A 22,790-nucleotide genomic window follows, 5' to 3' on the forward strand; every position below is an offset into this window, starting at 1 on the left:
GTCTATTTCTCCCTCTCCCTCTGCACTCCCTCACCCAGCTTGTGTTCTCTCTCTTTTGCTCTGCCCCTTTTCTCTCAAATAAATAAAATCTTAAAAAAATAAAATAGGGGCACCTGGGTGGCTCAGTGGGTTAAGTCTCTGCCTTCGGCTCAGGTCATGGTCTCAGGGTCCTGGGATTAAGCCCCACATCAGGCTCTCTGCTCAGAAGGGAGCCTGCTTCCCCCTCTCTCTGCCTGCCTCTCTGCCTTCTTGTGATTTCTTTCAGTGTCAAATAAATAAATAAAATCTTTAAAAAAATAACAAAAATAAAATGGTCTCTCAATGAAATACAGATTTTTTAAAAGTTTTTTTCTCTTTTCTAAGATTTTTTTTTAAAAGATTTTATTTATTTATTTGACAGATAGAGATCACAAGTAGGCAGAGAGGCAGGCAGAGAGAGAGGAGGAAGCAGGCTTCCCGCTGAGCAGAGAGCCCAACGTGGGGCTCGATCCCAGAACCCTGGGATCATGACCCAAGCTGAAGGCAGAGGCTTTAACCCACTGAGCCACCCAGGCGCCCTTTTTTTAAGATTTTATTTATTTATTTGACAGACAAAGATCACAAGTAGGAAGAGAAGCAGGCAGAGGGAGAGAGGGGGGAAGCAGGCTCCCTACTGAGCAGAGAGCCCGATGCGGGGCTCGATCCCAGGACCCTGGGACCATGACCTGAGCCGAAGGCAGAGGCTTCAACCCACTGAGCCACCCAGGCGCCCCTGAAATACAGATATTTTGATAGTAAGTCTCAAAAGTCCTATAGACAATTTAAAACATGTAGTACTTCTCAGAGCTCTCATGCATAAATCATAGCTACCAATGTTAATCTGGTTTGCAGATTTGATCTAATACTTTCCTGCTTGTTTAATTTAGAGATCAAATGCATATAATTGTTTATACACAAACTGCCACAACAGTGATGATAATTTCTATTTTGTGCTCTATGACACTCAAACAACTATTTAAATATTAATAAATGCCAGCTAATACCGATTATTCTGAATCATTAAAAATGACTTAAAGGTCCTTTTATGCTCTTACTTTTCTCCACAATAACCGTCACTGTTAAAGTTTACGTATGCGATCTGCCCCAACTACCTACCCTGAGATGGAGAGTCGCATGCTCTTCCAACCCAGCCAGCCAGTGCCACAGGAGTTATCACTCAAAATAAAATTGTCTCAAGTCAGACTGTGGGAAATTTCCAAAAACCATTCTTTCTCCTTGAATTTGATTTCTTATAAGTGGAACACAGTAAAACCACGCTATTTCAAATATATTCCATTCTATTATGAATACATCTAGGTCTTGATTAAAAAGGGAGGAAAATGTATCATTCACATAAAGGAAGAGAATTCAAATGCTGGCCACTGCCCTAAACCCCCATTCTAGAGAGCGAGGAAAATGAATAGATACATCAAATGAAAAACAGAAAGCAAAAATTTCCCAGCAATGACCTGTTTGAGCCCTTCGGTTCTGTTCTTAATTTCTGGAAGTGGGAAGAAAATGTTGGTAAACAAAAAAGTGCTGTTCTCTTTTAAGCATAATATTCTACAGATAAATTAGAAGAGATTTACCAAAGGAAGGAGTGAAAGAAGATTAACTACGTATCATTAATGAAACGTTGCAGCGTGTTTCATCTAAAAGCAACAACAAAATCCCTGAAGGCTTTCTAGTTAGGGGCAGTGCAAGCTCAAATGGAAGACTGAAGGAAAATCTCAGGAGTTTTTTTCTCAGTTCCTTCCTACGTCCAAAGAAAAGTTTTTCTACCTACCATGTTTCTTCCGCCATCCTAACACTTCCTCAATAATCCGTATTTGCAAATCCCATTTGACCATGATTGCTCACCTCTACTACCAGATTGATGGAATTTAAAATTACATACTGTGCTCCTTCCCCTCTTAATTCTTCCCACAACCAAAATCCAGTTAGTTGCCCCATCTACCAACTCCCAGGGATTTTTAAGAACTCATGCTTAATTTCAAAATCAAACTGTTGATCATATTTGGTGTAATTCCTGAGATTATACCCAATCTGCTTCTTACACTTTTAACTAGTCATCACCTTCACTATGCATTCTATATCAGATGTTGTTTTTCACAGTATCTGGCTCTGAAAGGTCCCTTCCATACCCTCAAAATCAAAAATCTCTTGAGTAACTGCAAATTAATCTTAAGAATGGAGGGAAATCAGAGGTTGGGGCCTTAGAGTCCCTAGTTGAGAAAGAAAACAAAAATATAGACAAGGTTACAAAGTTGTCTACAAAGTTGTTTTGAAAATTAACCTTCAGTAGACTTTCTTGCTAGCTGTGTCAGGTTCAGTAAATGCTTATTACTGGTAACAATGACATCTGCAGTGACATAGCCTCTTGCCCCTAAATGTTCCAGATGGATACTGGTTAGAGGAGTGAGATCCTTAAGTCCTCTAGGAAGATACAAACAGCTGGCCTAGAGGACACATGCAGTGAACACAGGGGCAAAAGAAGACAGCACACTGCGCACCGAGCATTCAGAAAGAAAACTGTACAACAGGAAGAGAAAAGGAGGGACAGTTAGTTGTTAAATGAATACAGTCCCCTACCAAAATGACAAGTCATTCTTGAAATCCAGAACTTTTCCATGTTTGACTAACCATGACTTTGGCAAAACACTGCAATGGGGGATGGAGTACACCTAACAAGGGGACACATAGTAACATCACCCGGACATTTATACAATTATAACGTTACAAGAGCTGATAATATGCTCCAAATGCGTACAGAGAGCCACTGAAAATATTTAATAACTGTGGTGGCACAGGCAACAGTCCTCCAGCAATGGAGAGTAGTCAGGAAGCCATACACGGTGCAGCCTGGGATTGAGGAGGACATGACTTACGTGAAGAAAAAACCCTGTCCTTCATATCAAAGATTCTTGCTTACTTGCCGTTTTTCACTTGAAATGCCTGGGTGGAAACACATGGCAGAAGCAGTGTTCATGCAGACTAGGGGCTGACGAGGAGGCAGCAATCCCTAAAATACTCTACCAACATCACTTGAAAAACAGTAAGGCCACTGTCTTGAGCTATGTACCGAGAGCCTGCCAACTTTCCAGGCACGTACTGAACAGGATTTCTGAGAGACACAACACGAAACCTTTTGTAGACAGCAAGTATTTAAATTTTCAAACCATGGATCAGGTATAGAGGAGTGTAAACAAATTTTGAGTGTTTACTCTCAGGAGAAAAATAACGGCAAAGCTGCTGAGGCAGACCTACTGATTCAAAAGAATTAGCCTTTCATTCATGGAAAGGACTTAACTTTCTGCTAGATTCTCCCATTTCAGATGCAGAATACCGAGTAGCCTTCCTATCTGGGTGGGGTGATGAAAACACTGTACCAGGACCTACTGCTAGTAACGATTTTAAGAATGCCTCCTTCAGTGGGGACACCCCTCTCTACTGTATCTAGATAACTAAAGTACCCAAACTTCAAAGAAATTAAATAAAAAAGAAAATCCCAATTTCCTCTAACAACCAGGACAGAGATGCAATCAAGCCCACATTCCTCAGACTGGTACCTGGGACTGTTCCCGAAGGAAGCCAAGTCACCTTTACAGAATAAGAACAGATTAAGAACAGTAGTAAAACGTGACAACAGTTTTCTGAGGCTGCAAGATGGTGCAAGACGAAAGCAGTTCTGAGCTGTTAGGTAGTAAGATTTGGCTGGAGGACAAACGTAATGTAAATTTACCAAATGTTTGAACTATAAATCTCTTGAGCAACTTTAAGCATCCAGCTAAGCAGTGTAAACGGGAATAGAAGTGAACCTGAATTACACACAAGTGTACAATAGAGCTGTAGCCAAGAGAAAAGAGGACAGTGGTTAAGTAGGGACTCTACAACCCGGAGGGACTTTGGCTGAGTTCAAACACCTGGCTCTGCCCCTTAATAGCCGTGTGTCCCTGGACACACTATTTCTCTTGAGTTTTCAGCTAATTTGGTTTGAGTACACTTAGGGGCTTATTAGTTGATGCAATGTGCAACTGCTTGTGCCAAAATTCTCCAAATTCCAGACCCAGAGTTACAGCTCTCATCTCTCACTTTATTTACTATTACCCATGGTAAAGGGGGGTGTACCTTATCATTTCTTAAAAGTTGAATATATGCTGACTCAGACGTCAAATAAAATATCCAAAAGGCTTTTAAGGCAGGATTTTCTTTGTGCATTATTCTAAGTCCTTGGTTTTTAGCCAAAGGGGAAAATTAGAGTAGGAGGAATTTCTAAGGACCTTACAGCTTTGATCTGAGGAAAACTGAGTAAGTGATCTGTTACAGTGAGATGTGACAAAGGATTACTGTACTTAATGACTTAAGATTTAAAAATTTTCTTAGGAAGGTTTCCTCATCGAAGAGAAATGAAGCAGGTAGCAAGAATACTCTAGAAAGAATTATGCTGCAGGCTGGGGTGCTTTCACCCTGTGCACAGGGCATTTGCTAAGGGCTCCTGAATTTGGTCAAGATTCCACCCTGAAAAAAAAAAAAAAAGATTCCACACTGCACTTTTGGCAACAGGGTAAGAAAGGCTAGTGTGAGCAAATGAAGCGTGCTATCTTGCACATGTGCAGCCTCCTAGGATGTGTAAAACTTGCTGTTAAAAGATAATTTTAATAACTATTATGCCAACAGTATCAGTCCACTTTGCAGGAGATAAGCTGACAGTGACCTAGCTTTATTTTTGTAGAAATAATGTACTTCAACACATCCTTTTAGACACAAGGCTGCTTCACTTACCACTTCTGTTGATGTTTCTGCATGTTCAGAAGTAACATGTTCTTGAAGAGATGTCTCCGTATAGCCCATTTTTCCACAATAGGGACAAGTAAAAGACTGTGGCTGCTCTACAGAGAAAGCTTCCCCACCATAGTATAAATCTGAAAAATAATGTGGAGTTGTAGTAAGAAATAATTATTGTATTTTTTTTGTTTTTGTTACTTTTTTTTTTTTTACTACATAAAAATGTAAACAGAAGGTACAATAATGTAACACAGAAGTGTGCCTGAAATCTCCAACAACCTTACTTTGTCAAGGAGTGCTTGGGAACCTCTCTGCTTACTTACACAATATCCTTATTCTCCCTGGACTCTGACACCTCTCCAAAATTTCTTTTCTACCCATATAGCTATTATTGCCTTAACTTCTAATATCTTCATTTAATTTTGAATTTTTTTTTGGGGGGGGGGAGACTTTAAGTAATCTCTACACCCAAGGTGGGACTCAAACTCATGACCCCAAGATCAAGAGTCACACACTCTTCTGACTGAGCCAGCCAGGCACCCTCTCCCTTCATTTAATTTTGAAACAGCTCTCATTTCACATCTAGTTCTAATTTTATTGTAATTTATTTTTTCTTTATCTCTTATGTGTAGCCAATCTCACCACAAAGAATTAGCAGGGTGAGGGGTGCCTCGTGGCTCAGTTGGTGGAGTATGTGTGACTCTTGATTTTGGGATTGTGAGTTCAAGTCCCACACTGAGTGTTGAGATTACTTAAAAATAAAATCTTAAAAGAAAAAAAAAAACAATCAGCAGGGTGTATCCTAATACAAGAACACAAGTGCTCAGAGTATGCCACTGCGATCAATATGCCAACTCCCAGATACAGTTATCTGTCTAAAGCACACACCATTCCTACAGCAGGAGGGACCCAAAGCATTCAGTTCTTGTAAAATGCTAATGTGAATGGAGCACTACCACAATATACTCTGTTCAGATTGGTTACTGAAGAACCAACCAATTAAAGATAATCCATGCAAATAATTTGTTTGCCTCATTAGTACATTTCAAGTTCTATTTTTCTCCATTAGTAGTACAAAAGGAAATAAAATTTCAAGTATATTTAGTATGTTACGTCCCTCCATTATAAATAACTATATGTAACATGACATAAATGCTTAATGATACGACCATTTTTGTGAGAAGAGAAAATGAAAGAGTATTCACTATATGACAGATTTGTTCACATTTGTTTTTAGGAAGATTCAGACTATCTTAAAAATATTTACCCATTTATTATATGCATAAGACTTGCCAGGTAGATTTGGGGTTGATGGGATAAATATATAAAAATGAATAAAACCTGTTCCCCTGATAAAGGGCCTGTACAAAAAAACCCATAGCTAACATCATACTTATTGGTGAAAAGACTGGATGTCTTCCTCCCTAAGACCTGGAACAAGATAAAAATGTCCATTCTTTTAAAGATGTCCACTTGTTAAAAGATTATTATTTTAAAGATTATTATTGTTTTAAAGATTATTTGAGAGAGAGAGAATGCATTCAGGAAAGAGGGGCAAAGGGAGAGGGAGAGAGACTCTCAAGCAGACTCCATGTGAGCCAAAGGGGGGGGCTGGATCCCAAGATCCCAAGACCTGAGCCAAAACCAGGAGTCAGAAGCTCAACCAACTGAGCCACCCATGCAGCCCAACTCTTGCCATTTCTATTCATTATTTTCTGGAGGATCTAATCATTAGGCAAGGAAACAAAATGAAAAGCAGCTAGATGATGGGGCGCCTGGGTGGTTCAGTTGTTAAGTGTCTGCCTTTAGCTCAGATCATGATTCCAATGTCCTGGGATCAAGCCCTGCATTGGGCTTCCTCCCTGGCGGATGTCTGCTTCTCCCTCTCCCATTCCCCGTTTCTACTCCCTCTCTCAGTCAAATAAATAAATAAAATCTTTAAAGAAAAGAAAAAAAGAAAGAAAAGCAGCTACATGGAAAGGAAGAAGTAAAACCATCTCTATTAACAGATGACATAACCTTGCATATAGAAAATCCTAGGGGTGCCTGGGTGGCACAGTCAGTTATGCATTCGTCTCTCAGTTTTGGCTCAGGTCATGATCTCATGGGTCATGGAACTGAGACCCACTTCAGGCTCTGCACTCAAAAGTTCTCTCCCTCTGCCCCTGCCTGCCTCTCTATCTCAAAATAAATAAATACTGGGGCGCCTGGGTGGCTCAGTGGGTTAAAGCGTCTGCCTTTGGCTTAGGTTGACTGAGCCCCACATTGGGCTCTCTGCTTGGCCGGGAGCCTGCTTCCCTTCCTCTCTCTCTGCCTACTTATGAGGTCTGTCTGTCAAATAAGTAAATAAAACCAAATAAATAAATAAATAATAATAATAATTATATATATATATTTAATACATGATATGCTAATAAAAATAATTAATTAAAGAAAAGGAGAGAAAATGCTAAAAAAAAAAATCCACTAAAAAACTACTATAATAGGGGTGCCTGGGTGGCTCAGTGGGTTAAGCCTCTGCCTTCGGCTCGGGTCGTGATCTCAGGGTCCTGGGATTGAGCCCCACATTGGGCTCTCTGCAGCGGGGAGCCTGCTTCCCCCTCTCTCTGACTGCTTCTCTGCCTACTTGTGATCCCTGTCTGTTGAATAAATAAAGAAAAATCTTAAAAAAAAAAAAACTACTAGAATAAACAACAAAAACATTATAGGATATAAAATGTATGTACAAAAACCAATTGTTCTTCTATACACTTGCAGTGAACAATCTAAAAGTAAAATTTTGGGGGCACCTGGGTGGCTCAGTGGGTTAAGCCTCTGCCTTCAGCTCAGGTCATGATCCCAGGGTCCTGGGATCAAGCCCACATCGGGCTCTCTGCTCTTCAGGGAGCCTGCTTCCTCCTCTCTCTCTGCCTGCCTCTCTGCCTACTTGTGATCTCTGTCAGATAAATAAAGAAAAAAATCTTAAAAAAAAAAAAAAGATAAAAGTAAAATTTTTAAAATCCATTTACAATAACAAAAAGAATAAAATACTTAGGAACACATTTAATGAAAGAAGTATAAAACTTATCCTCTAATAACTACAAAACTTTGTTGAAAAATATCAAAGGTGACCTAAATAAATGGAAAAACATCTCATGTTTACGGACTGGTAGACTTAATACCGTTGCTCTCCAAAGCAATCTACAGATTCAAAACAATCCCCATCAAAATCCCCGTTGGCCTCTTTGCAGAAATTTGATGAGCTAATCCTAAAATTCTTTCATAGAAACTCAAAGGGTTTAGAATACCCAAAACAATCTTGAAAGAAATAAAAACAAAACAAAACAAAACTGGAAGACTCACGCCTGTCAATTTCAAAGCTTACTATAAGCTTATAGTAATTAAGATAGTGTAGTACTGGCATAAAGAAAGATATATAAATCAGTGAAATAGACTGAGAGTCTAGGAATAGACACATTTATGGTCAACCAACTTTTCTTTTTTAATAGTTTTACGGACATATCTTAAACACATACAAATTGTGTATACTTATGGTATACAAATTGATGTTCTGATACATGTACATACTGTGAAAAGATCACCAAAATCAGGCTAACATAACAACCACCTCTACACAGTTACCTGTATGTGTGCGTTGAAAAGATTTAAGACCTATCCTCTCCAAAAATTTCAGTTATACAATATTGTTAACTATGGTCATCATACCAAATATATCAGCTCTCTAGAGCTTATTCATCTTGCATAATAGAACTTTGTACCTTGTGACCAACATCACCCCGTCTCCCCAACCTCACTTCAGGTCAACTGATTTTTAACAAGAATGACAAAGCAATTCGTTGGATAAACAAGTCTTTTTCAACACATGATGCTGGAATGATTGGGTATCCATATGCAAAAAATGGTCTACCTCATCATTCCATGTACAAAAATTAATGCAACATGGATCAAAGATCTAAAGGTAAAAGCTAAAACAATAAAACTCTTAGAAGAAAACATTGTTTTAAATCTTTGTGATCTTAGATTGGCCAATGGTTTTTTAGATGTGATACCAAAAGCATAACAAAAGAAAAAATAAACTGGACATCATCAAAATTATAACTTCTGGGGCACCTGGGTGGCTCAGTGGGTTAAAGCTTCTGCCTTCGGCTCAGGTCATGATCCTGGGGTCTGGGATCGAGCCCTGCATAGGACTCTCTGCTCAGCAGGGAGCCTACTTCCTCCTCTCTCTCTGCCTGCCTCTCTGCCTACTTGTGATCTCTGTCGGTCAAATAAATAAATAAAATCTTTAAAAAAAAGAAAAAATTAAAACTTCTGTGCTTCAAAACACACATCAAAAAAGTGAAGACACAGGGTGCCTGGGTGGCTCAGTCAGTCAAGTGTCCAACTCTTGATCTCAGGGCCCTGAGTTCAAGCCTTGTATCAGGCTCCACACTGGACGGGGAGCCTAGTTTTATAAATGAATAAAAGTCGGGGTTGGGGGGCTGGGTGGCTCAGTTGGTTAAAAAGTTACCTTTGGCTCAGGTCATAATCCCAGGGTCCTGCGGTGGAGCCCTGCATCAGGCTCACCAGGGAGCCTCCTTCTCCCTCTCCCTTCCACTCTGTCTACTTGTCCCCTCTCTCTGTGTCAAATAAATAAATAAAATCTTGAAAAAAAAAAAAAGGTGAAAAGACTCATGGAATGCAAGAAAATTTCTACAAATCATCCACCTGATAAGGAACTTGTATAAAGAGTATACAAGGAACTATTAAAACTCAATAATAAAAAAGACATATTACCCAATTAAAAAATGGGCAAAGGATCTGAACTGATATTTCTCCAATGCGTATCTACTGCATGACCAGTGGGCATAAGAAAAGATGGTCACTATCATTAGCCATCAGAGAAACATGAATCAAAACCCTGTGAGAGGGGCACCTGGGTGGTTCATTGGTTTAAGCCTCTGCCCTCGGCTCAGGTCAGGGTCCTTGGATGGAGCCCCACATCCGGCTCTCTGCTCAGCAGGGAGCCTGCTTCCCCCTCTCTCTCTGCCTGCCTCTCTGCCTACTTGTGATCGCTCTCTTTCAAATAAATAACATCTTAAGAAAAACAAAACAAAACAAAACAAAAAAACCCAAAAAACCATGAGAGGGGTGCCTGGGCGGCTCAGTGGGTTAAGCCTCTGTATTTGGCTCAGGTCATTATCTCAGGGTTTTGGGATCTAGCCTGTATCAGGCCCTCTGCTCAGCGGGGAGCCTGCTTCCCACCCCACCCCCCGCCTCTCTTCCTACTTGTGATCTCTCTCTCTATGTCAAATAGATAAATAAAGTCTTAAAAAAAAACCAAAACAACAAAAAAACCCATGAGATACTACCTCACAGCAACAGTGATGGCTGTAAACAGAAAGATAACAAGTGCTGACTAGGTAAGAAATTACAGCATGAAACATTTATAGCTTTTCTTATGGCTTAATAAGGTCTTCTAATCAACTGTAGAAAACAGTCTGCTTTCTGATAATCAGAGCAAGAATACTGTAAGCTGTTGGCAAGAAGAGTCCATTGGCTTTAATCCTTCTATGCTGAGGCAATTTTCCATCTCAGACCTTGTCAGTTTTACAGATCTCTGAATGGCTTTCATGAACAATTAAGCTATGATTAAGAGAATTATTCAGAATATAGAAGTAAGATTCATGTTATTTTTAATGTATCCTATTGGCAAGAGTCTTAGAACATTTTGCCTTTCCTTTTTCACACACATACACACAAATTTCCAGATGACAACCCATTAGAATGTGAACTAAATACATACCAAAATCTACTCTTGTTAATATGCACTGCATCGGGTGGTCAGTTGTATGCCTTGTTGTTGTTGCACCACTTTCATAACAAGATGCACAAAGATCGTAATCGTAGCAAATTAAACACTTATATCTGCGACCTCGAAAATTTCCTTTTAAACATGCATCACAGCTGACACCTATTAAAAAAAGAAATATCATTAATTAGCAACTGTAATAGGCCACACGCCATTTCATTTTTATAAAATTTTTAAGATACATATTTAACCCCATATTTCCTTCCCAAAAGGACTAGAAACAACATAAATGTTCTAAGAATTTCCAACAATATGGTGGATCTGTTACTCTGATTTACATTCCTAATGAAAATAACTTTAAAAAATTATGGCATTTGCAAACAGCATTAAAAAAAATGCCTATCAGTAAATCTAACCAAAGAAAGGCAGCTCTTTATGAAGCAAATAAGTGCACATATATTCAGGGATGCCTGGTTGGTTCAGTGGGTGGGGTGTGCAACTCTTGATCTTGGGGTTGTAGGCTCGAGCCCCATGAAGGATGCGGAGAGTACATTAAAAAAAATAATAAAAGCTTTAAATAAATAAATACACACACACACACACACACACACACACACACACTCTCAAAGACATTTAAAGGACTTTAAAAAATAAAAGTATCAGGTTCACAGATGGGAAGCTTCAATTAAATGAAATGTCAATTCTCCCTAAATCGATTGATAGAATCAACGCAATTCTAATCAAAATCACAAAAAAACTTTTTGTGGAACAGGACAAACTGACTCAAATTTTTTGAAAGTTGCAAAAGGCCAATAATAACCAAGATGTTCCTGAAGAAAAATAAGATGGAGGGATCTGCTTAACATATCAAGAGCTATTATAAAGCTACAGTTAGGGGTGCCTGGGTGGCTCAGCTGGTTAAGTGTTAAGGCTCGTAATCTTGGTTTAGACTCAAGTCATGATCTCAGGATCCTGGGACGGGAGACCCACATGGGGCTCCATCCTCATTGGGAAGTCTGCTGGTCCCTCTCCCTGCCTCACTCTTCCTCTGTGAATTCTTGCTCACCAGCGCGCGCACTCTCTCTCTGTCTCACAAATAAAGACTTAAAAAACTAAAAAATAATAAAAGTACAGTAATTAAGACAGGATACTACTAGCACAGAGACAGATCAACTGACCGATGAAACAGAATAGAAGGCCCAAAACAGATGTTGAAATCTATTTTAGGACAACATGTTGAAATCTGTTTTATGACAACAAAGGCCCTAGAAGATTAGTGGGGAAAGGAAGGAGGAGACAATGAATGGTGCCAGGACAGGTGATTATCCGTATGTGGGGAAAATAAAATCAGATCTCCACCACAGATCCCATACAGAAACATCAATTCCAGATGGTTTAAAGACAAATGCCGAAGGAAAATGGGGGAAAAAAAATCTCTGGAAGACAATATAGGGGAATATCTTTATGTGCTCAGAGTAGGAAACAATTTCTTAAAACACACACAACAAGGTCCAAACCATGAGTTTAACTACATTAAGCTCTAAATGCCCTAAAAAGAGCCCTTAAATGCTCTTTCCATTCCTAGCGATGGAAAGAGAATGCCCTAAAACTGATGACACATGCAACATGCACAACAGACAACAGTTTGGGGTTCAGAATACATTAAGAATTCTGACATTATCAGTAAGAAAATGACCAACATCTAACAGAAAAATGGGCAAATGAACAAAGACTTGAGTGGGCACTACAAAGAACAATAAATACAAATGACTAGGAAATACATGAAAATATGCTCAATCTCATCAGTCATCAAAGAAGTACAAACTCACAAGCTATCATTTCACAACTACCAGTCTGGCAAAAACTTAAAATCTGAGGATTTCAAATGCTAGTGAGGCTATGCTAGCGAAGATACAACAGAAACACTTCTACTTTGCTAGAGGGAGCATACATCAGTACAACAACTTGGAAAATTTTGTTCACATTCTACTCAAGTAGATTCCCTGGGGAATCTTTTGTCTATGTGTATCAGAAGAATGTAGAAGAATGTTCACAGCAGTTTTTGCAACAGGCATGGGGGAGGTGGGGTGTGAACAACCCAAAGGTCTCATAACAGTCTATATTATAGCATGAATTAGAAAATGCATCATAGGGGCGCCTGGGTGGCTCAGTGGGTTAAGCCGCTGCCTTCAGCTCAGGTCATGATCTCAGAGTCCTTGGATCGAGTCCCGCATCGGGCTCTCTGCTCAGCGGAGAACCTGCTTCCCTCTCTCTCTCTGGCTGCCTCTCCATCTACTTGTGATTTCTCTCTGTCAAATTAATAAATAAAATCTTTAAAAAAAAAAAAAAAAAGAAAATGCATCATAGCGGCATCTGGGTGGCTCAGTTGTTAAGCGACTGCCTTCAGCTCAGGTCATGATCCCAGGGTCCTGGAATGGAGCCCTGCATCCGGCTCCGCTTCTCCTTCTCCCCCTCCCCATGCTTGTGCTTCCTAACTCCCTGTCAAATAAGTAAATTAAATATTAAAAAAAAAAAAAAAAAAGAAGACAACAATGCATCATAGCCGCAGGCAAGGACTTCAAGAATCTCACATGACTGAAACAAAGTCTCAAATGGATATATACAGTTCAAAGTCCAAAAACACTATCTAGTTTAGGAAATCAAACATGTAATGAAACTATAAAAGGAAAATGGAATGTTAAAATTTTGGGCAGTGGTTCCCTCTGAGGGGTACCCTCAGTGATCTTGAAAGGTTAGGACTGACACATTTTTAGATCTGGTAAAGGGGGTCTGTAGTACCACTCTTGTTTTTCCTTTAAGTAATTTCTACACCCAACATGGAGCTTGAACTCCTGATATCAAGAGTCATATGCTCCTCCTCCAACTGAGCCAGTTAGGTGCCCCTGAAGGTCTTGCATTATTTCATTCGGATGTATTAAGATGATGTTATCACATTTTCTAGTATACTAATATTCAATATAAGTGCTAGTGTATACAACCTTTTAAATTAGTTTTCAAGGGGCACCTGGGTGGCTCAGTGGGTTATGCCTCTGCCTTCGGCTCAGGTCATGGTCTCAGTGTCCTGGGATCAAGCCCTGCACTGGACTATCTGCTCAGCAGGGAGCCTGCCTCCCCTTCCCCCGCTCTCTCTGCCTACTGCTCTGCCTACTTGTGATCTGTCTGCCAAATAAATAAATAAAATCTTAAAAAAAAAAAAAATCAGCCCTCAAAACACCCTTCCAGATTGTTAAGATTTTCCAAGTTGTACTGGGATCTCACAAAGTTACACTGAAAGCCAATGATGGCATCAAGCCAACAGTTTTTCAGCAAATTCAGTAAATACTGATTGAGTGCCTACCATGTTCTAGGCCGTGGGGCTAGAGCAATAAAACACACAGAGCTCTGCCCCTGTGAAGCTAACATTTATTGGATAAAGACAGGTATAGAAACAAATGAAGCTGTAAAGCAAATCAGGAGAAAGTGCTATGGAGAAAAATAAAGCAGAAAAGGAAAAATTGTGTGGGCAACAAAGCTTCACAGAAAAGATGGTATTTGAGCAAAAAGATGGAATATTTCAAAATTTGCTCATTCAAAACAGCTGCCAGGCAGGCCAATGCTTCCAACATAACATTAAAGATACTGAAAAGGGGTAAATAACTATTCATATCACAACGGAAGTTCAATGTAATTGGATACAGTAACTTTGCCAAACATATGTGGCATGAACTGAGCTAAAAAGGTGGCAGAAAGGAAAACCCAGCTTTGAACAATAACTTTTTGCTGTGTCCCGTCTGAGGTCACCCTGCAGGCCTGGCTTTTCTTTCCATAGTGGGGGGCGCCTGCTGACCAGTATAATAGAACAAAACTTTCGGCAGCTGTGCATGGCGACACCCACCAAACTCCACAACCACCACTTTGAGCAGAAGGTCTGATGATGCTCGTCCCTTCCCTATTTCACTCTTCTGATATAATTCTAAGTTACCTAAATCTAAATGCCCATAGTTCTCCTGCAGGATGAGGGTATGGGGTGGTGGGAGGCTTCACCCACAGCCCAGCTGCAGTTCAGTAACTATCAGACCTTTAAGAAAAAGGGTTGCTGGGCGCCTGGCTGGCTCAGTTAGTACAGCATGTGACCCTTGCTTGGGATTGTGTCTCAGCCCCATGTTGGGTATAGAGATGACTTAAAAACAATAAAATCTTAAGAAGTAGGGTTGTTGTTTTTTGATGGGAGTCATTTCTAATTTCAGTGTATGTGCTGCTGATGTGACCATGATGGAGTCATTTCTGAAATGTATCTTTTCTAACATTAAAAAAAAAAAAAGATTTTATTTATTTATTTGAGAGAGAAAAAGAGAGAGAGAGCATAAGCAAGGGGCAGACACAGAAGGACAAGCAGACTCCCCACTGAGCGGGAAGCCCGACTAGGGGCTCGATCCCAAGACATTGGGATCACGACCTGAGCCGAAGGCAGATGCTTACTCGACTGAGCCATCAAGGCGACCTGTATATGTTTTCTAACTTCTTAAACACTTAAGACATTCAACAATGTTTAGGATTCAAAGTTATTATTTCAAACACAAATACTTATTTCAGCCAAATCTCCAAACATTATGTAGGGTAAGTTCCTAGCAGGGTTTCTTAAAACCCAAGAGTTACTTTATAATAATCTATGGTGGCAAGTATTCGAGGGAGGGTTTTTGTGTGTGTGTGATTAGTGGACTATGAATAAAAAATTGAGGTGAAAATGTTTCATTACCACATAGTTCTCCACACAGCCTGCCCTTCTCATTGTATTAACTCTGCCATTTAACACTTCTAATTTAATACTTCTAATCTGTCAACATAAGCTTAAATCAATACCTAATGAGTCAATATCTAATTTTACAGAAGATTCCATAGCACCTTCTGACTGGAAAGCAAAGCACAGAAGCAGGCATGGGCTTTGTGGCAGTTTCTTAACAGCAGCCACGTCTTCCCCCACTCCCACTTAGAATTACCAAGCCTCATTTAGCTTTGAAAAGGAGCCCAGATTTCCCACTTAAAACAGAGTCCCTTCTAAGTATATCTGTCTGAATTCATTGTGTAACACAGACTAACAGAATTTGCTCCCTTAGCGTCAACTACAGGCAATCTACAGTTTCTATTAGAGAAAATAAGTTAGCTCGTTGCTGCATTGTCCCTTGGGTTAACAGTTGTGATCCTACCTGTTACCAGGAGACTCAGGAAAATCTGAAACAGAACATATACGAGGTATATGTAAAATTACCAATTCCCTGATAGGAAGAACGGACTTGCTTCTGATTAGATGTTAAGAATTAACGTTCCCAAAGAATAGTATGATGTTACAACAGAAATAAGAGTTCGGGGAGCCTTGGTGGCACAGTGGGTTAAAGCCTATGATCCCCCGCATCAGGCTCTCTGCTCAGTGGGGAGCCTGCTTCCTCCTCTCTCTCTGCCTGACTCTGCTTACTTGTGATCTTTCTGTCAAATAAATAAATAAAATCTTAAAAAAAAAAAAAAAAGAAAGAAGAGTTCAAATATTGTCAAACAAAATACTGCCTTATAAGACAAGGCTGGGGGACCACTGGGTGGTAGCACTGAGATCTACTGGATTAAAAACATTATTTAGGTTCATCTACCCTACACTAAATATATCCTGCAAAAACTGAGTTAACCACATAACAAAACAGGCAACTGATCTTTGAATAATCTAGTGTTAGCCATAGTGTGTCATAAATTAATTTGGTAAGCACTGGTTTATAAGATGGTAACTGCACAAGCTACATCATTATGATATGGTGGGATATTTGTGATCTCCATCTGACCAAGCTATAAGATAAAAATGCTAGGAAGTACAGTTTAACCTCAATTATGATATTAGCCCTAGTGAAACTTAAATGAAGAGAATGTGTGTATCTGACAACGGCTATCTGTAAGAGGGATATCTGAGCACATTCACATGGTCAACATTTACCTTTTTATTTAACAGTTCTGTAAAATAAATACACAAAAGCTATGAACTAAAAAAATCAAAGGAAAGAATGCCCTCTAGTGGGAACACAAAATAAGTTAAAACAAAACAAACCAACCACTGAAGTACTATGTTAAACGTCTTTTTTACCCTTAATTTTAAAAAATGAAACAAAGGGGGCACCTGGGTGGCTCAGGTCATGATCCCAGGCTGCTAGGATCGAGCCCCACATTGGGCTCTCTGCTTGGCGGGGAGCCTGCTTCCCCCTCTCTCTTTCTGCCTGCCTCTCTGCCTACTTGTGATTTCTGTCTGTCAAATAAATACTTTAAAAAAAATTAATAATAAAAATGAAACAAAGGCTTTACAGTTGTTTATTCACAGAGATTTATTTATTTTTAAAGATTATTTTTAAATTCTTTCTATACCCAATGTGGGGCTCAAACTTACAATCTTGAGGATCAAGAATTACATGCCCTACCAACTGAGTTAGCCAGGCACCCCTATTTACAGTTTCACTTTTTATCACCCAAAAGGTGATACACCCTTTTCACTGGAATAAATTTTTCGGTAGGGAAGAGCTGATTGGAAGGGATGGTCAATAAAGGGCAGTGATGTGTCAAGGATCACAGTGAAAAAGAACAGAGAAGGAAACTGACTCCACCTGGAATTTGAAGGCCTAGGATTATACAGTATTTGTCAATGACAATTTTTTAAAAAAGATTTTATTTGTTTGACAGAGAGAGAAAGTATGAGCCGGGGGAGCAGCAGAGGGAGAGGGAGAAACAGGTTCCTTGCTGAGCAGGGAGCCTGATGCAGGGCTTGATCCCAGGACCCGGGGTTCATAATCTGGGCTGAAAGCAGATGCTTACAAGTGTGAGCCACTCAGGCACTCCTGTCAATGACAATCTATTCTGACTTCTAGTGCCATGTAATTTTGGGAGCAGACCTTTTTACTTTAACAAAACACCTAAGTACCAGGCATTTTTTTTTAAAAGATTTTATTTATTTATTTGACAGAGATCACAAGCAGGCAGAGCAATGGGCAGAGAGAGAGGAGGAAGCAAGCTCCCTGCTGAGCAGAGAGCCTGATGCGGGGCTTGATCCCAGGACCCTGAGATCACGACCTGAGCCGAAGGCAGAGGCTTTAACCCACTGAGCCACCCAGGTGCCCCATACCATGCATTTCTAATAAGCCTATGCACTTCTAATAAGTGTGACTTTTAAAAAGAGAGGATATTATACTATATGCACTGTATGATAATTTTAATAGTAAGAACTGCACAGAGAACTATGCCATTAAAACAACTTTATGGTGATAAGGACAATTCCCAAGAACAGACTCTGCATTTAGGTAGTTGAAAAATCATGCAATCCTTTGAAAGGATCTCAGAAGAACATGGAAGCAATTTAAAAAATGAACTAGGGGTACCTGAGTGGCTCAGTCGTTAAGCGGCTGCCTTTAGCTCAGGTCATGATCCCAGGGTCCTAGGATTGAGCCCCGCATTGGGCTCCCTGCTCAGCAAGAAGCCTGCTTCTCCCTCTCCTGCTCCCCCTGCCACTTGTGTTCCCTTTCTTGCTGTCTCTCTGTCAAATAAATAAGTAATCTTAAAAAAATAAATAAATAAATGACGCTGTGAAAAGCAGAAGGAGCCAGCATTTAAGAGGGTCGAAGGATATTTCGAAATACCTGGAGAAACATCTCAAGCAAAACTGCTGCAGGAAGGAATTTAAGATATATTTTAAAATGCTTCACAAACTAGGAGCCTAGATCAAGAGCAATAAGCTTTCCCTCTTTCTATTAAAGCATTACAGAGGAACTACAATCAATCATGCCTTGCAAAGGTAAAGAAACTCTAGGAGTTAAAAAAAAAAAAAAAAGCCCTACTTAATTATTTTTAGAATTAGGAACAAAACCAAAAAAATTAAATACATATGTAACTCTGTACATGTTTACTTTAAAAAATCTCTGCCATATGGTTAAGGGAGAAAGTCAGAAGGAGAGAAAATTGGGTAGAGAGACCTATATAAAGATACCATTCAAGAAAAGACCTACAGTTAAAGAGAGTCTGGGGCAGAGGAAGAGAAGAAATGAGAAAGAGGTATACAGCTGAGGGAAGGCAAGATTCAGAAGGAACAGAACTGGGTGACCAAGAGGAACACTGGAATAGAGAAAACATGGGTAAGATTGAGAAGTAGGTTCACAGTACTTGTGCTTTTCACACTTAACAGACCTGCCTGAAACTGATATATTACCCACAATTTACAACAACCTTTTCTGTATGTAGCCTCAACTTTCCTACTTTTATTGTTGTTTAGGTAGAATTCTTCAAGTTCTGTCATATGTAACAATAAGGAGCATCTATCTATCCTTTCATTATTTACTGAGTATCTATCTACTATGTGTCAGATACACAAATGTCCGCTACACAGAGCTAATACTCCACTGGTATGAGTAGCAACTTCTACCACTATCTACTGTGTGCCAGAAAGCTGACATGTGTTGCTTTCTTAATCTTCACAACAAAGTTATAAGGCAGTTGCAAAGTGTGATAAAACTTCTTTTGTGGCTAAGGAGATTCAAAGCCAGTTCAAATCTGCCCCAAAAAGTAGACAGAGAGGCAGGGGTTGGACTGGGTTCCTTATGCATTTTGTCAAGAAGGGAAGTTAAATTCACCTCTAAAAGTTTCCAATTAGCGGAAGTTGGTCCACTCTGGAATAAATAACTGGCTTGCTTGGTTTTAAAGAACTGGTCTACCCTCTTATTTCATAGAACTGCATCCCTGGCCTGCAAAGGAAGCCTTAGTAACAATGGACTTGCTCACTCATGAACTGATGAACAGCCTTTCAGAAATTCTTATCTGGAAATAGAGAGGCTTCTATATTACTCAATCGGTTATTACATTCAGCCATGATTACAGCTGTTTTCTGACTCACACATAAAATGAAGGAAGAGGAGGTATATAAGGATTTCAATAGATATCTGTTGAATGAATGAAAAGAGAAGGATATTTTCCTAGAGTAATTAGATAAGAGCTCAAAAAGAGAGAAGGGAAAGGGATTACTATGTGTCTAGAATAGACTTCTTGATGTATGAATGACTGAATGATGAAAATTGAGGGGGAAGAGAAAGCGACTGAACAACAGGTACTTGTTTCCTATAGGAGAAAAGAAAATGAGTTAAGACAAAAATGCTGTGCCCAATACTTGTAGGCACCAGCCACCAGCCAGCAACATCGGCCCAGCAGAGCTTGGTTGCCAGCTGTATTAAATGATGTCACTGGGGTTGGGAAACAGGTTACTTCTGGTCAGTCACAGTTTTAGTGTACAAATAGAAAATAAAGGCCCGGCATTTACATATATGCGTTGCATCGGTGTAACTGCTTTCACACAAGCAGAATTATTGCAGAGAAACTACTGGTCCATTTGCGAGCCCTGCCCAGGCAGGGCCACTAGGCGAGGCAGAGTGCTTGGCCCTCCCGAAACAAGTAACCTGAGAGAGGGCAACCATTCTAATGAAAATATCTAGTGCTTATATTCTGCAGAGATTTGGAAAGGTGAATACTAGTAAAAAACACTAAATTTCAAACTAGTATAAAGAAATTATAACACTTAAGTGGGCATTACACGACATAGGGCAATCCCTCAGCTCACCTCTACCCAGCAAGGTTCCTGCAATAACCAATCAGTGTTTAACTGACCTTGATGTCCCAGGCACCTGCCGAAAGGCTTGGTCACTGAACTGTTGTTCTCTTACAGATAAATAGAGGACACAAGCACTAAGCACCTGGCTCCAAAAGAACACAGCCATTAAGTGGCAGACCAATGACTGCTACACAGGGCAACCTACCAGGACACACCTTGTGACAATAAATCTGTTGTTGTTTGTTTCAGAAGTGTCTCTTTTCAGCAGTTTTTATTTGCTACCATGTAGAAATAAATAAAATTTCAGGAAGCTGGAAACTTGTCTGGCCTCACTCCTTCAAATCATGGCAGAACAATCAATAGGACTCTCAAATATATAGTTTATTTTTCACTTTCGGCCTTTTCAAACATGTCAGGAAATCCAGGATACATGCATCTTCAGACATGGGAAGCGACAGCCTATGACACATGCCACAATCTCATCCTACAATACTACACCACTGTGCTTCAATGAACTACAATCCTTCCCTGTATCAATGTGTGCCAATCCCTACAAAAAAAACAAGTGGTAAAAGGATACATACTATACGGAACCACTTCCCTAAGTTTAAAAGTACACAATAGTCTATGGACACATACATATGTGCAAAGCATACTGAAATGCAAACAGAAAGGATACATACCAATTGCTAAGACGTGCTACTCGGGGAGGTAGAGAGATAGAAGGAAACAGAATGGAATCAAGAAAGGATATAAAATGGAATTCAGGGGCACCTGGGTGGCTCAGTGGATTAGGCCACTGCTTTCGGCTCGGGTCATGATCTCAGGGTCCTGGGATCGAGTCCCGCATCGGGCTCTCTGCTCAGCGGGGAGCCTGCTTCCCTCTCTCTCTGCCTGCCTCTCTGCCTACTTGTGATCTCTCTCTGTCAAATAAATAAATAACATTAAAAAAAATAAATTAAAAAAATGGAATTCACCTATATCTGCAAAGCCTTAATTCTATGTTTAAAATGTTTTCTTAATTAAAAAAAAAAAATCAAGCAACATGGACAAATTCCCCATCTCCTCTTAACTTATAAAGTAACATGGAAGAGGACTTTTAGACACAGGGTGGCTGGTTTTGTGCAGAGGTATAAATGCGTAAAATAGCTGATCTCATGAAATTATGAAATAAAATTTGGGGGGCAAAGATGGATTCTATATCCTATACCTGTTAATTCCTGCTAAAATATGAATTAGTCGCTGAGTGTCCAGCTAAGCATTCAAGAATGACTTCTCTCAGGCACGGTCTATGAGTCGGGCAGGCTAAACAACGCAAAGGCAGTGTGACGTTCATCCACTGGACACTGACAGCAGGGTGCAGGCACCGTTTAGAATGCTTTCCCATCATATACTTGGCCAATTAAGTACAAAGAGCTTAGGGGACTTATTGCCTGGAAAGACAGAATATATATACTTGTGTAAAAAAAGAATGTAACTTCAAACAACTAAAAGGTAAAACATACTTAAAGTTATTGCCCCCCACTCACACACACACTGCATCCCCCCCATCCCTACTCCCGAACTTCCTGGCCTACATTTAAATATTTTAAAACTAATTTTATACAACTGTTTGAAGGAAAAGGGAAGAAAACTGGAAATCCTTAATGTACCACAAGATGACCAGGAAGGGAGCAGAACACATAGTGTCTAATAGTATCTACTTAATGATCTTTGAGCTAGAAATGCATGCACATGTACCTGTGATAAATTCCTAGTCAAGCAAGGCACATGACAGCTCTCTCTATTGTAGTGGAAAACATTTGTCCTGGATCAATAGTAGGAGCTAATTTTGCATTGATTTACCTAAACACATTATTTTAATCAACAAAAAATTCTGACCACTTGCCGTACCCAATCAGTGCTTAAAGAAATAAAGAAATGTAAACAACCAACTACAGTTCAAAGAGTGACTCAAGGACAAAGAACTATGGAAATGCATCCAACATGAACAATAACAACAATAAATGATGATCTATTCTGGGGTGCCTGGGTGGCTTAGTCGGCTGAGGGTCTGACTCTTGATTTCAGCTTGGGTCTAAGGTCGTGGAATCACGTCCTGCATCAGGCTCCATGCTCAGCTCGGCATCTGCTTCTCCCTTGCCCTCTGCTCCTCCCCCTACTTGAGCCTCTCTTTCAAACAAATAAAATCTTAAAAAAAAAAAAAAAAAAAAGATGACCTCTTCCGGTTGAAAGGGTACAAGAGAACCCACAGTTAGCCTCCCTCTGACACAACTCTTTGTCCCATGCAGTTCCTGAGGTACCTTTTCTTCAAAACACTGAAATAACCACCTCAGGTCCCTTTCTTCCATGTTACCTATACACAGAACAGTTAACTCTAAACTCATTCTCAGAAATCCATCACATAGGGGCGCCTGGGTGGCTCAGTGGGTTAAGCCGCTGCCTTCGGCTCAGGTTATGATCTCAGGGTCCTGGGATCGAGTCCCGCATCGGGCTCTCTGCTCAGCAGGGAGCCTGCTTCCCCCTCTCTCTCTGTCTGCCTCTCCATCTACTTGTGATTTCTCTCTGTCAAATAAATCAATA

At 39.9% G+C, this 22,790-nt stretch overlaps 1 protein-coding gene across 1 annotated transcript in view; it reads right to left on the bottom strand.

Moving 5' to 3' along the window:
- KCMF1 (potassium channel modulatory factor 1) overlaps positions 1–22,790 on the bottom strand; it is a 76,631-nt gene that overhangs the window by 17,995 nt on the left and 35,846 nt on the right. Inside the window, exons 2-3 of the mRNA XM_059405707.1 lie at positions 10,589–10,756; positions 4,801–4,940 (exon numbers count right to left, since the gene is read on the bottom strand). Of these exons, the coding sequence (XP_059261690.1) occupies positions 4,801–4,940; positions 10,589–10,756 (308 nt within the window). The remainder of the gene's footprint in view (positions 1–4,800; positions 4,941–10,588; positions 10,757–22,790) is intronic.

Source organism: Mustela nigripes, chromosome 7, assembly GCF_022355385.1.
Source record: "Mustela nigripes isolate SB6536 chromosome 7, MUSNIG.SB6536, whole genome shotgun sequence".
Taxonomy (NCBI): domain Eukaryota; kingdom Metazoa; phylum Chordata; class Mammalia; order Carnivora; family Mustelidae; genus Mustela; species Mustela nigripes.